The following is a 14,211-nucleotide window of genomic DNA, read 5'->3' on the forward strand; positions in this document are numbered from 1 at the left end:
TATGACGACATTACCTTTCTGTACGTGGATGATATCAGGGTAGTATGATGACATTACCTTTCTGTACGTGGATGATATCAGGGTAGTATGATGACATTACCTTTCTGTACGTGGATGATATCAGGGTAGTATGATGACATTACCTTTCTGTACGTGGATGATATCCGGGTAGTATGATGACATTACCTTTCTGTACGTGGATGATATCCGGGTAGTATGATGACATTACCTTTCTGTACGTGGATGATATCAGGGTAGTATGATGACATTACCTTTCTGTACGTGGATGATATCAGGGTAGTATGATGACATTACCTTTCTGTACGTGGATGATATCCGGGTAGTATGATGACATTACCTTTCTGTACGTGGATGATATCAGGGTAGTTGGCCAGATGTCCCTGGTACAGCTGTAACAAATCCATTAACGGGTCCACATCATGTCTCGGCTGCTCTGCAAAGTAGTCTCCGATAGCATCGTATGTCTCTCCGGTGTACGCGATCGCCTGGTTCAACCCCACCGAGTACGCCTGCTGGTCCAGCTCAAACGCCTGCCCCAGGACTTTAAACGCCTGGCCCACTTTCTGGTACTCCTTCTTAAACCCTGTGATCTGTTTCCGGGCGAACTCGTTGGTGGTGGCGTTGACTTGGACCACGCTGTCGTCCATTTTCTTGGTGAAAGCTTTGAAGCCGTCGATCTTGGACTCGACCTCGACCAGGTCCGGGGGGGGTCCGGAGGGGGAGGAGATAGTGAGGAAGAAGTTGGCCCCCACCATCTCGTCCTTCTCCGCTTTCCTCTTCCCCTGCTTCCATGACTTCTCATCTGTACTGTTGAAAATAATAATAATAATAATAATAATAATAATAATAATAATAATAATAATAATACATAGGTTTTACATAGCATTTTATTTTGTTTCACAGAGACAGTGAAGAGTGACAGGAAACTAAGAAGGGACACGGTTGGCGTGGGCCAGATTCAAACCCATACCAACACAGGCCAAGCCTACGCGTCTGCTCCGAAGGCAGCAGCAGTTACCACCAGACCATCCCCAGGCTAGCGCTTTTCAATGACCCAAAGACGCTTTACAATAGCCTGAGGGCCAGTCTGTTTGTGCTCTCATGCTAACTCCATTGCTGTCATTATCAAGCCAAACATTACAATTCTATAAAGGAGTATGACATTATTTTATTTTTTGTAATAACTAACTGTAAGTCGCTCTGGATAAGAGCGTCTGCTAAATTATTCAAATGTAAAATTAGTTGGCGAGAGAGCAAAAAACTGAGTGGCACTCAGGCTAGCTTTCCAGAGCAAAGAAACAAGGAGAGGGGAGAGGCCTACCTGTTGCAGGTGAGGAAGTGTTGAAAGACATCACACTTGGACAGGACCGGGTGGCTGGTCATGTGATTCATCCACCATATCAACCCCTTCCTCCGTTTAGAGATGAAGTCCTCCTCAAACCGCCCCGCCGCCTGCTTCTCTGGGATGTGGGGCACCGAGATGACAGGGAACTTCTCCACCAGCCGGGCATAGAGCCAGTCAAAGTGTTTATACCTCCTGTTTACCTGCGTCTGTGTGTGGGTGGGTGTCAGCTTGTAGGCAATGTAACTCTTCATTCCTTTGAACTTGGTCTGCTTGGTGGGGTCGTCGATGGTACAGGCGAAGGGGTACGGGTTTTCCTGCCATTCTGGGCCGTACTGTCCTGTTACAACACAGATCTTATCCCCGTCTTTCACAAACCCAGCTGCCTCACCTAACACGAACGCTTCCCCACCCGATTTCACAAATGTTGAAAACCTATTGAGGTTTCTACTGACCGTTGCAGAGCTCTTGGCTTGTTGAGCGTTGCCACCTCTGGACGTAGACGTTGACACTCTGTATGTAGACGGTCCGTTGCCATCGAAGTCCCCTTGGTAACTACCCCCAACAACCCCGGGCTCGTCCGCCACTGTCGAGCTGTCATCCCAGTCATCGTCCCAGTCTTCGTCGCTGCCCTGGCTGGCTTGATAAATGTGCTGCTGCTGCTGCGGTGCTGGGGCAGGCGGTGAGAACGCTGTAAAACCGGGCGATGTTGCTGATGTTTTGGACAAGTTGTCAGTTTGATTCTGGATTTTATAAGAGGAGGTGTCCCCGAAGCCTCCGGTTGGAATATTGGCGTATCGGGATCCAGATGTGCTGTTGTTGTTAAACGTGGACGCAGTATCGTTCTTCAGGATCTCGACGTAGGACGCGGGGAAGAGTCCTCTCTCGCCTTTGCTATTGGACCCTTCTAGCCATCCTTCGATGTCCTGTTCGCTGTACAGACTCACTATTTCATTTTCTTTAACTGATATCTCACCGGGGTTTTCGGAATTGAAGTCGTATAAAGCCCTCGCCTTGAGCGCCATAGTTCAACAACAACTGGAGCGCCCAGCGCGCAACAAAATAACCAGCTAGAGCTAGCCAGCAAACTCTAGCAGGCAGGCTAGCCTATCCAAACTACTACAACTCTGTGTACGAAGTTGAGAAGGCACACTGCTTGAAAACTCCCACCGAAATGTCCCTTCTTCAAGCGACCTACTATACAATCCAATTTTATTTTGTTAACGTTAAAATGTGCAATAAAATTCGTGTTATTTCGTCCAGGTTTACCCCGTTTAGACGTGTCGCCTCCTTACCGCCTGTCGCTCTCTCCTCGCAGACTCCCTTCGCCGCGCGTCAACCACACATAATCAGTCTGAATAATCAAGGGTGGAGCTAGGAGGATGAACAATCACCAGGCCCACCAATCAAACGCCTCCGCTTTAGTTGATGGGTGGGTGTGGAATTACTTTTTACATTTTACATTTTAGTCATTTAGCAGACGCTCTTATCCAGAGCGACTTACAGTTAGTGAGTGCATACATAAAAAAAAAAAAATTTTTCATACTCATTCAAGTGATGTGATGTGATGTGATTTTCTATAACAGATCAATTCATAGATGGTATCAGAATCCTACTGTCTTTACATGTATTTATTTTATTATCAGAATGTAGCATGGATGTAACAAAACAGTAAAAAAATAAAATAGCAATTTAACTATGTAATAACGTTTGTGATTATAATGTAACAATGTATCACTTTTTAATCACATTTGTATCTTCTTTCAAGTCTCTATTTATGGTCTCAGTCAGCCCTCAATGTACAGAACATCTGTTCATACATGTCAGATATCATAAGAGCTACAGTGAAGGGAAAAAAAGTATTTGATCCCCTGCTGATTTTGTACGTTTGCCCACTGACAAAGAAATGATCAATCTATAATTTTAATGGTAGGTTTATTTGAACAGTGAGAGACAGAATAACAACAAAAAAATTCCAGAAAAAAACGCATGTCAAAAATGTTATAAATTGATTTGCATTTTAATGGGGGAAATAAGTATTTGACCCCTCTGCAAAACATGACTTAGTACTTGGTGGCAAAACCCTTGTTGGCAATCACAGAGGTCAGACGGGATCAAATACTTTTTTTTCCCTCACTGTATGTTCATACATGTCAGATATCATAAGAGCTATATATCAAGTTCTCAATGACTGCCTAGTGACCAACCTCATATGTCTATTTACAATTTAAAGCAAAGTGAACACTTACATTTTGATTTAAATACAGCCTTTATGCTGTTAAGTACTTCAGTAACATTAGTACCCAATAGCATGATATAGCAAAGTAAAATCAGATAGAAATGTAACAATAACTATGGTTAGAGAAATAGTTGAATAATATAATTAATTTCACAAAACATAATACAATCAATCACTTATGTTAGCGGTATTGTAGTATCTGATCAGGTCTGTGTGTACTTTAACTCACATTCTTACCTAATCAATAGAGTCATAATCAATAGTCTATAATTAATAGTTCTCCTCCTCCTCCTCACTTGGTATCCTAACAGGTGTCCTCTGTTTAGACTCCACCCCCAGTATCCATGGCACAGCAGAGCCCTCAGATCCCCCGCCTGCTGCAGTTTCCTCAGGCAGAGGGTGCTGGCGGGTGAAGCTGCGGGTAACAAACCCATGTTCGTCCATTCTGGCTCCGTGTTGAGCCTTGATCAGGAGCCAGCCGTCAAACACCTGTATCATGATGTCCTGGGGTCTGAACTGGGACTAGTGGTACCTGATAAACAGCCCCTGTATGCTGGGTGGTGGAGGAGGCCCCTTCTAGATTCACCACCCCCACCCCAGGTCGCGGCCTCACTCCTGGGTCGGGGTAGGTAGGTAGGCCTGGGCAGGGCGAACAGATTATGGTCCACACAGTCGTCCAAGTCACTTCCTATATTAAGGACTGCCTGTGAAACCCCTGGCTGCTGGTCTCTGGGGGTGGGGGCCAGGGGATGGGGGCCTGGGGTGAGGGCCTGGAGGTTCGTCTCAAGTCCTAATAGTGGGAGTGGATCAGACCTGCATTCAAATTGCTATTTAAAATATTTCCAATACTTTTAGCATTTGCTTTAGCCTGCCTGGAGTAGCAGATAGGCGGGTTCACCCTTTTGCAACTGTTTTCTTTTGGTTCCATTGGCCAGGCAAATATTTGCAATGATTTCAAATAGTATTTGAACCCAGGTCTGGACCTGGTGGGGATATGAGAGGGCTGTGTTTAGAGCTGGCAGATATGCAGCAGGAGATAAGATTGCATATGGACACCGGGCCGGGGAGTCCCCATAGAGATACAATATTATTATCTCACTCTGTGGGAATCCCTTGGTCCTTGTAATAGCTTGTCATGATGAGAAAGTCGTGGATCTTGTTTGTTTTGGGTGATGTCATGTGAATTGATCATTTGTCATGTTGATGTGTCATTTGAGACCGTTGAGTTCACTACTAATGTTAACTGCCAACACAGTTAATGGCTCATGTGAGCCATATGTTTCTTTACACACTAAATATAATATATCCATTAGAATAACCAACAAAATAACTTAATGAATAAAAGCCCATACAAAATGTAATATAACTATTTCTAAATGTTTTTGAGCTCAGAAAATGTGTTTCTCTGGCGCACAATTGGCCCAGCGTCGTCCAGGGTAGGGGAGGGAATGACCGGCAGGGATGTAGCATGGCATTTGCAACGCCAGGGTTGTGGGTTCGATTCCCACGGGGGGCCAGTATGAAAAAATAAAATAATGTATGCACTCACTAACTGTAAGTCGCTCTGGATAAGAGCGTCTGCTAAATGACTTAAATGTGTAAATGTACAACAATAACATCTTTGTTTAATTTGAAGCATATTATTGTTTTGCCAAATAAAGTATTTTTGGGAAGAATGTACTTGTTTATGTTGAAGGAAGCAGAAACATCTGGAGAACAACGGGCTGAGGATTGGCAGGTAATACCTCCTCCACACTGACTCTAAACACAGGGGGCCCCCCCAGGGGGGTGTCCTCAGCCCTCTGGACCCATGGCTGGCAGCAATACCTCCTCCACACTGACTCTAAACACAGGGCCCCCCCAGGGGGGTGTCCTCAGCCCTCTGGACCCATGGCTGGCAGCAATACCTCCTCCACACTGACTCTAAAACAGGGCCCCCCCCCCAGGGGGGTGTCCTCAGCCCTCTGGACCCATGGCTGGCAGCAATACCTCCTCCACACTGACTCTAAACACAGGGGGCCCCCCCAGGGGGGTGTCCTCAGCCCTCTGGACCCATGGCTGGCAGCAATACCTCCTCCACACTGACTCTAAACACAGGGCGCAACCAAGGGGGTGTCCAAGGGGGTGTAATCACATTTGTATCTTCTTTCAAGTCTCTATTTATGGTCTCAGTCAGCCCTCAATGTACAGAACATCTGTTCATACATGTCAGATATCATAAGAGCTACAGTGAAGGGAAAAAAAGTATTTGATCCCCTGCTGATTTTGTACGTTTGCCCACTGACAAAGAAATGATCAATCTATAATTTTAATGGTAGGTTTATTTGAACAGTGAGAGACAGAATAACAACAAAAAAATTCCAGAAAAAAACGCATGTCAAAAATGTTATAAATTGATTTGCATTTTAATGGGGGAAATAAGTATTTGACCCCTCTGCAAAACATGACTTAGTACTTGGTGGCAAAACCCTTGTTGGCAATCACAGAGGTCAGACGGGATCAAATACTTTTTTTTCCCTCACTGTATGTTCATACATGTCAGATATCATAAGAGCTATATATCAAGTTCTCAATGACTGCCTAGTGACCAACCTCATATGTCTATTTACAATTTAAAGCAAAGTGAACACTTACATTTTGATTTAAATACAGCCTTTATGCTGTTAAGTACTTCAGTAACATTAGTACCCAATAGCATGATATAGCAAAGTAAAATCAGATAGAAATGTAACAATAACTATGGTTAGAGAAATAGTTGAATAATATAATTAATTTCACAAAACATAATACAATCAATCACTTATGTTAGCGGTATTGTAGTATCTGATCAGGTCTGTGTGTACTTTAACTCACATTCTTACCTAATCAATAGAGTCATAATCAATAGTCTATAATTAATAGTTCTCCTCCTCCTCCTCACTTGGTATCCTAACAGGTGTCCTCTGTTTAGACTCCACCCCCAGTATCCATGGCACAGCAGAGCCCTCAGATCCCCCGCCTGCTGCAGTTTCCTCAGGCAGAGGGTGCTGGCGGGTGAAGCTGCGGGTAACAAACCCATGTTCGTCCATTCTGGCTCCGTGTTGAGCCTTGATCAGGAGCCAGCCGTCAAACACCTGTATCATGATGTCCTGGGGTCTGAACTGGGACTAGTGGTACCTGATAAACAGCCCCTGTATGCTGGGTGGTGGAGGAGGCCCCTTCTAGATTCACCACCCCCACCCCAGGTCGCGGCCTCACTCCTGGGTCGGGGTAGGTAGGTAGGCCTGGGCAGGGCGAACAGATTATGGTCCACACAGTCGTCCAAGTCACTTCCTATATTAAGGACTGCCTGTGAAACCCCTGGCTGCTGGTCTCTGGGGGTGGGGGCCAGGGGATGGGGGCCTGGGGTGAGGGCCTGGAGGTTCGTCTCAAGTCCTAATAGTGGGAGTGGATCAGACCTGCATTCAAATTGCTATTTAAAATATTTCCAATACTTTTAGCATTTGCTTTAGCCTGCCTGGAGTAGCAGATAGGCGGGTTCACCCTTTTGCAACTGTTTTCTTTTGGTTCCATTGGCCAGGCAAATATTTGCAATGATTTCAAATAGTATTTGAACCCAGGTCTGGACCTGGTGGGGATATGAGAGGGCTGTGTTTAGAGCTGGCAGATATGCAGCAGGAGATAAGATTGCATATGGACACCGGGCCGGGGAGTCCCCATAGAGATACAATATTATTATCTCACTCTGTGGGAATCCCTTGGTCCTTGTAATAGCTTGTCATGATGAGAAAGTCGTGGATCTTGTTTGTTTTGGGTGATGTCATGTGAATTGATCATTTGTCATGTTGATGTGTCATTTGAGACCGTTGAGTTCACTACTAATGTTAACTGCCAACACAGTTAATGGCTCATGTGAGCCATATGTTTCTTTACACACTAAATATAATATATCCATTAGAATAACCAACAAAATAACTTAATGAATAAAAGCCCATACAAAATGTAATATAACTATTTCTAAATGTTTTTGAGCTCAGAAAATGTGTTTCTCTGGCGCACAATTGGCCCAGCGTCGTCCAGGGTAGGGGAGGGAATGACCGGCAGGGATGTAGCATGGCATTTGCAACGCCAGGGTTGTGGGTTCGATTCCCACGGGGGGCCAGTATGAAAAAATAAAATAATGTATGCACTCACTAACTGTAAGTCGCTCTGGATAAGAGCGTCTGCTAAATGACTTAAATGTGTAAATGTACAACAATAACATCTTTGTTTAATTTGAAGCATATTATTGTTTTGCCAAATAAAGTATTTTTGGGAAGAATGTACTTGTTTATGTTGAAGGAAGCAGAAACATCTGGAGAACAACGGGCTGAGGATTGGCAGGTAATACCTCCTCCACACTGACTCTAAACACAGGGGGCCCCCCCAGGGGGGTGTCCTCAGCCCTCTGGACCCATGGCTGGCAGCAATACCTCCTCCACACTGACTCTAAACACAGGGCCCCCCCAGGGGGGTGTCCTCAGCCCTCTGGACCCATGGCTGGCAGCAATACCTCCTCCACACTGACTCTAAACACAGGGCGCCCCCAGGGGGGTGTCCTCAGCCCTCTGGACCAATGGCTGGCAGCAATACCTCCTCCACACTGACTCTAAACACAGGGCCCCCCCAGGGGGGTGTCCTCAGCCCTCTGGACCCATGGCTGGCAGCAATACCTCCTCCACACTGACTCTAAACACAGGGGGCCCCGCCAGGGGGGTGTCCTCAGCCCTCTGGACCCATGGCTGGCAGCAATACCTCCTCCACACTGACTCTAAACACAGGGCGCCCCCAGGGGGGTGTCCTCAGCCCTCTGGACCAATGGCTGGCAGCAATACCTCCTCCACACTGACTCTAAACACAGGGGGCCCCCAGGGGGGTGTCCTCAGCCCTCTGGACCCATGGCTGGCAGCAATACCTCCTCCACACTGACTCTAAACACAAGGGGCCCCCAGGGGGGTGTCCTCAGCCCTCTGGACCCATGGCTGGCAGCAATACCTCCTCCACACTGACTCTAAACACAGGGCGCAACCAGGGGGGTGTCCTCAGCCCTCTGGACCAATGGCTGGCAGCAATACCTCCTCCACACTGACTCTAAACACAGGGCGCCCCCAGGGGGGTGTCCTCAGCCCTCTGGACCCATGGCTGGCAGCAATACCTCCTCCACACTGACTCTAAACACAGGGCGCCCCCAGGGGGGTGTCCTCAGCCCTCTGGACCCATGGCTGGCAGCAATACCTCCTCCACACTGACTCTAAACACAGGGCGCCCCCAGGGGGGTGTCCTCAGCCCTCTGGACCCATGGCTGGCAGCAATGCCTCCTCCACACTGACTCTAAACACAGGGCCCCCCCAGGGGGGTGTCCTCAGCCCTCTGGACCCATGGCTGGCAGCAATACCTCCTCCACACTGACTCTAAAACAGGGCCCCCCCCCCAGGGGGGTGTCCTCAGCCCTCTGGACCCATGGCTGGCAGCAATACCTCCTCCACACTGACTCTAAACACAGGGGGCCCCCCCAGGGGGGTGTCCTCAGCCCTCTGGACCCATGGCTGGCAGCAATACCTCCTCCACACTGACTCTAAACACAGGGCGCAACCAAGGGGGTGTCCTCAGCCCTCTGGACCCATGGCTGGCAGCAATACCTCCTCCACACTGACTCTAAACACAGGGCGCCCCCATGGGGGTGTCCTCAGCCCTCTGGACCAATGGCTGGCAGCAATACCTCCTCCACACTGACTCTAAACACAGGGCGCCCCGCCAGGGGGGTGTCCTCAGCCCTCTGGACCCATGGCTGGCAGCAATACCTCCTCCACACTGACTCTAAACACAGGGCGCCCCCAGGGGGGTGTCCTCAGCCCTCTGGACCCATGGCTGGCAGCAATACCTCCTCCACACTGACTCTAAACACAGGGGGCCCCCAGGGGGGTGTCCTCAGCCCTCTGGACCCATGGCTGGCAGCAATACCTCCTCCACACTGACTCTAAACACAGGGCGCCCCCAGGGGGGTGTCCTCAGCCCTCTGGACCCATGGCTGGCAGCAATACCTCCTCCACACTGACTCTAAACACAGGGCGCCCCCAGGGGGGTGTCCTCAGCCCTCTGGACCCATGGCTGGCAGCAATGCCTCCTCCACACTGACTCTAAACACAGGGCCCCCCCAGGGGGGTGTCCTCAGCCCTCTGGACCCATGGCTGGCAGCAATACCTCCTCCACACTGACTCTAAAACAGGGCCCCCCCCCCAGGGGGGTGTCCTCAGCCCTCTGGACCCATGGCTGGCAGCAATACCTCCTCCACACTGACTCTAAACACAGGGGGCCCCCCCAGGGGGGTGTCCTCAGCCCTCTGGACCCATGGCTGGCAGCAATACCTCCTCCACACTGACTCTAAACACAGGGCGCAACCAAGGGGGTGTCCTCAGCCCTCTGGACCCATGGCTGGCAGCAATACCTCCTCCACACTGACTCTAAACACAGGGCGCCCCGCCAGGGGGGTGTCCTCAGCCCTCTGGACCCATGGCTGGCAGCAATACCTCCTCCACACTGACTCTAAACACAGGGCGCCCCCAGGGGGGTGTCCTCAGCCCTCTGGACCCATGGCTGGCAGCAATACCTCCTCCACACTGACTCTAAACACAGGGGGCCCCCAGGGGGGTGTCCTCAGCCCTCTGGACCCATGGCTGGCAGCAATACCTCCTCCACACTGACTCTAAACACAGGGCGCCCCCAGGGGGGTGTCCTCAGCCCTCTGGACCAATGGCTGGCAGCAATACCTCCTCCACACTGACTCTAAACACAGGTGGCCCCCCCAGGGGGGTGTCCTCAGCCCTCTGGACCAATGGCTGGCAGCAATGCCTCCTCCACACTGACTCTAAACACAGGGCGCCCCCAGGGGGGTGTCCTCAGCCCTCTGGACCCATGGCTGGCAGCAATACCTCCTCCACACTGACTCTAAACACAGGGCGCCCCCAGGGGGGTGTCCTCAGCCCTCTGGACCAATGGCTGGCAGCAATGCCTCCTCCACACTGACTCTAAACACAGGGCGCCCCCAGGGGGGTGTCCTCAGCCCTCTGGACCCATGGCTGGCAGCAATACCTCCTCCACACTGACTCTAAACACAGGGCGCCCCCAGGGGGGTGTCCTCAGCCCTCTGGACCCATGGCTGGCAGCAATACCTCCTCCACACTGACTCTAAACACAGGGCGCCCCCAGGGGGGTGTCCTCAGCCCTCTGGACCAATGGCTGGCAGCAATACCTCCTCCACACTGACTCTAAACACAGGGCGCCCCCAGGGGGGTGTCAGCCCTCTGGACCCATGGCTGGCAGCAATACCTCCTCCACACTGACTCTAAACACAGGGCGCCCCCAGGGGGGTGTCCTCAGCCCTCTGGACCCATGGCTGGCAGCAATACCTCCTCCACACTGACTCTAAACACAGGGGGCCCCCCCAGGGGGGTGTCCTCAGCCCTCTGGACCCATGGCTGGCAGCAATACCTCCTCCACACTGACTCTAAACACAGGGCGCCCCCAGAGGGGTGTCCTCAGCCCTCTGGACCCATGGCTGGCAGCAATACCTCCTCCACACTGACTCTAAACACAGGGGGCCCCCCCAGGGGGGTGTCCTCAGCCCTCTGGACCCATGGCTGGCAGCAATACCTCCTCCACACTGACTCTAAACACAGCGCGCCCCCAGGGGGGTGTCCTCAGCCCTCTGGACCCATGGCTGGCAGCAATACCTCCTCCACACTGACTCTAAAACAGGGCCCCCCCCCAGGGGGGTGTCCTCAGCCCTCTGGACCCATGGCTGGCAGCAATACCTCCTCCACACTGACTCTAAACACAGGGGGCCCCCCCAGGGGGGTGTCCTCAGCCCTCTGGACCCATGGCTGGCAGCAATACCTCCTCCACACTGACTCAAAACACAGGGCGCCCCCAGGGGGGTGTCCTCAGCCCTCTGGACCCATGGCTGGCAGCAATACCTCCTCCACACTGACTCTAAACACAGGGCCCCCCCAGGGGGGTGTCCTCAGCCCTCTGGACCCATGGCTGGCAGCAATACCTCCTCCACACTGACTCTAAACACAGGGCGCCCCCAGGGGGGTGTCCTCAGCCCTCTGGACCAATGGCTGGCAGCAATACCTCCTCCACACTGACTCTAAACACAGGGCGCCCCCAGGGGGGTGTCCTCAGCCCTCTGGACCCATGGCTGGCAGCAATACCTCCTCCACACTGACTCTAAACACAGGGCGCCCCGCCAGGGGGGTGTCCTCAGCCCTCTGGACCCATGGCTGGCAGCAATACCTCCTCCACACTGACTCTAAACACAGGGCCCCCCCAGGGGGGTGTCCTCAGCCCTCTGGACCCATGGCTGGCAGCAATACCTCCTCCACACTGACTCTAAACACAGGTGGCCCCCCCAGGGGGGTGTCCTCAGCCCTCTGGACCAATGGCTGGCAGCAATGCCTCCTCCACACTGACTCTAAACACAGGGCGCCCCCAGGGGGGTGTCCTCAGCCCTCTGGACCCATGGCTGGCAGCAATACCTCCTCCACACTGACTCTAAACACAGGGCGCCCCCAGGGGGGTGTCCTCAGCCCTCTGGACCAATGGCTGGCAGCAATGCCTCCTCCACACTGACTCTAAACACAGGGGGCGCCCCCAGGGGGGTGTCCTCAGCCCTCTGGACCCATGGCTGGCAGCAATACCTCCTCCACACTGACTCTAAACACAGGGCGCCCCCAGGGGGGTGTCCTCAGCCCTCTGGACCCATGGCTGGCAGCAATACCTCCTCCACACTGACTCTAAACACAGGGGGCGCCCCCAGGGGGGTGTCCTCAGCCCTCTGGACCCATGGCTGGCAGCAATACCTCCTCCACACTGACTCTAAACACAGGGCGCCCCCAGGGGGGTGTCCTCAGCCCTCTGGACCCATGGCTGGCAGCAATACCTCCTCCACACTGACTCTAAACACAGGGCGCCCCCAGGGGGGTGTCCTCAGCCCTCTGGACCCATGGCTGGCAGCAATACCTCCTCCACACTGACTCTAAACACAGGGCGCCCCCAGGGGGGTGTCCTCAGCCCTCTGGACCAATGGCTGGCAGCAATACCTCCTCCACACTGACTCTAAACACAGGGGGGTGTCCTCAGCCCTCTGGACCCATGGCTGGCAGCAATACCTCCTCCACACTGACTCTAAACACAGGGCGCCCCCAGGGGGGTGTCCTCAGCCCTCTGGACCCATGGCTGGCAGCAATACCTCCTCCACACTGACTCTAAACACAGGGCGCCCCGCCAGGGGGGTGTCCTCAGCCCTCTGGACCCATGGCTGCGTGGCTTTTCACGAAACCAACTCCAACTTTCTCTCTTTCTCATGTTCTCTCTCCTCCAGCATCTAAAAGACAGGTGGAGTAAAGTGGTCTGCAGCTCTCAGCTACCCTTCAATCATCATGTTATTTTTCCTTCTTTAATAGAACAAGGGATGGAAAGTTAACGTTTGTAGGGGATTCATATCAAATCAGGATCATAAAAGCATTACCTACCACACTATGCTGACGGGAGAGGTTGTGTTTTCTCTAGCAGGAGGTAAGTTTGGCTTCTTATATGGTGTTGATTAAAGCTTAAACCATGTATTTAGATTGTAGGTAGGTATTGTAGTTAGGTATTATAGGTAGTTTACTCAGGTAGTTATTGTAGGTTATTGTAGGTAATTATTGTAGGTAAGGACTGTATTCGGCGGACCCCGGCGAAGCACGAGGCTAGCCTACCCACTACTTGGACCAACAAAGCTAGCTAGCTAGCGGGTAGCTACCGGTAACTTTTAGCAACTGTGGTTAGCTGTTTCCAATGTTATTTCACGCTTAAGAGTACCTGTAATTGAGCCAGCTAGCTGCCACCTTCAGCTGTTTTTCTAACCTCATTATCATTAACGTTAGGTGGTTGGTAGCTGCTGTACTTAATTTCGGCTACTGATTGCAGTCTGCCAGTTTGGCTTTATACATAGCTTGGGCTTTGTCGAGTAAGGCTTAAACTATGTATTTAGATTGTAGTTAGGTACTATAGGTAGGCATCGTGGGCTGTATATTATTAAGTAGTATAGGTAGGCATCGTGGGCTGTTGTGGGTAGCTGTTGTGTAGTTATTGTAGGTTACTTTTGTATTCGGCGGTGCCGGATGTAGCACGAAGCTAGCTAGCTAACTCACCTCCTGGATTAGCCGGCGAGTAGCTATTAGCAACGGTAGCAACTAAAAACAATATCCTTTTAGCCAGCTACATTCGTTCGCAGCGAAGCCATTTTTCAAACAAAGTCAACACAGTAGCCATTGCTAGCCAGCCAACACTACCAGCAGGCTGTACTGTGGTAGCTAAATACAATATCTTTGTGCTAGCTACCCAACGTTTAATCATTGCTGCGTTATGAAAGGTAAGCTCGGCTTCTTATATGGTGTTGAGTTAAGCTTAAACCATGTATTTAGATTGTAGGTAGGTATTGTAGTTTGGTATTATAGGTAGCTTACTCAGGTAGTTATTGAAGGTTATTGTAGGTAATTATTGTAGGTAAGGACTGTATTCGGCGGACCCCGGCGAAGCACGAGGCTAG

The 14,211-nt window shown here is 51.0% G+C and overlaps 1 protein-coding gene across 1 annotated transcript; it reads right to left on the bottom strand.

The window, feature by feature from the left end:
* Positions 1-358: 358 nt before the first annotated feature.
* Positions 359-2,439, bottom strand: LOC311119091 (sorting nexin-18-like; the record flags this gene model as incomplete). The annotated part of the gene is made up of 2 exons (XM_084193839.1): positions 1,343-2,439; positions 359-828 (listed from the first exon to the last, which is right to left on the bottom strand). Coding segments are annotated over exons 1-2 (1,516 nt in total), but the record flags the coding sequence as incomplete, so codon positions are not given.
* Between the last annotated feature and the right edge of the window lie 11,772 nt (positions 2,440-14,211).

This window comes from Coregonus lavaretus (assembly GCF_964263955.1).
Source record: "Coregonus lavaretus genome assembly, contig: HAP1_SCAFFOLD_2025, whole genome shotgun sequence".
NCBI lineage: Eukaryota > Metazoa > Chordata > Actinopteri > Salmoniformes > Salmonidae > Coregonus > Coregonus lavaretus.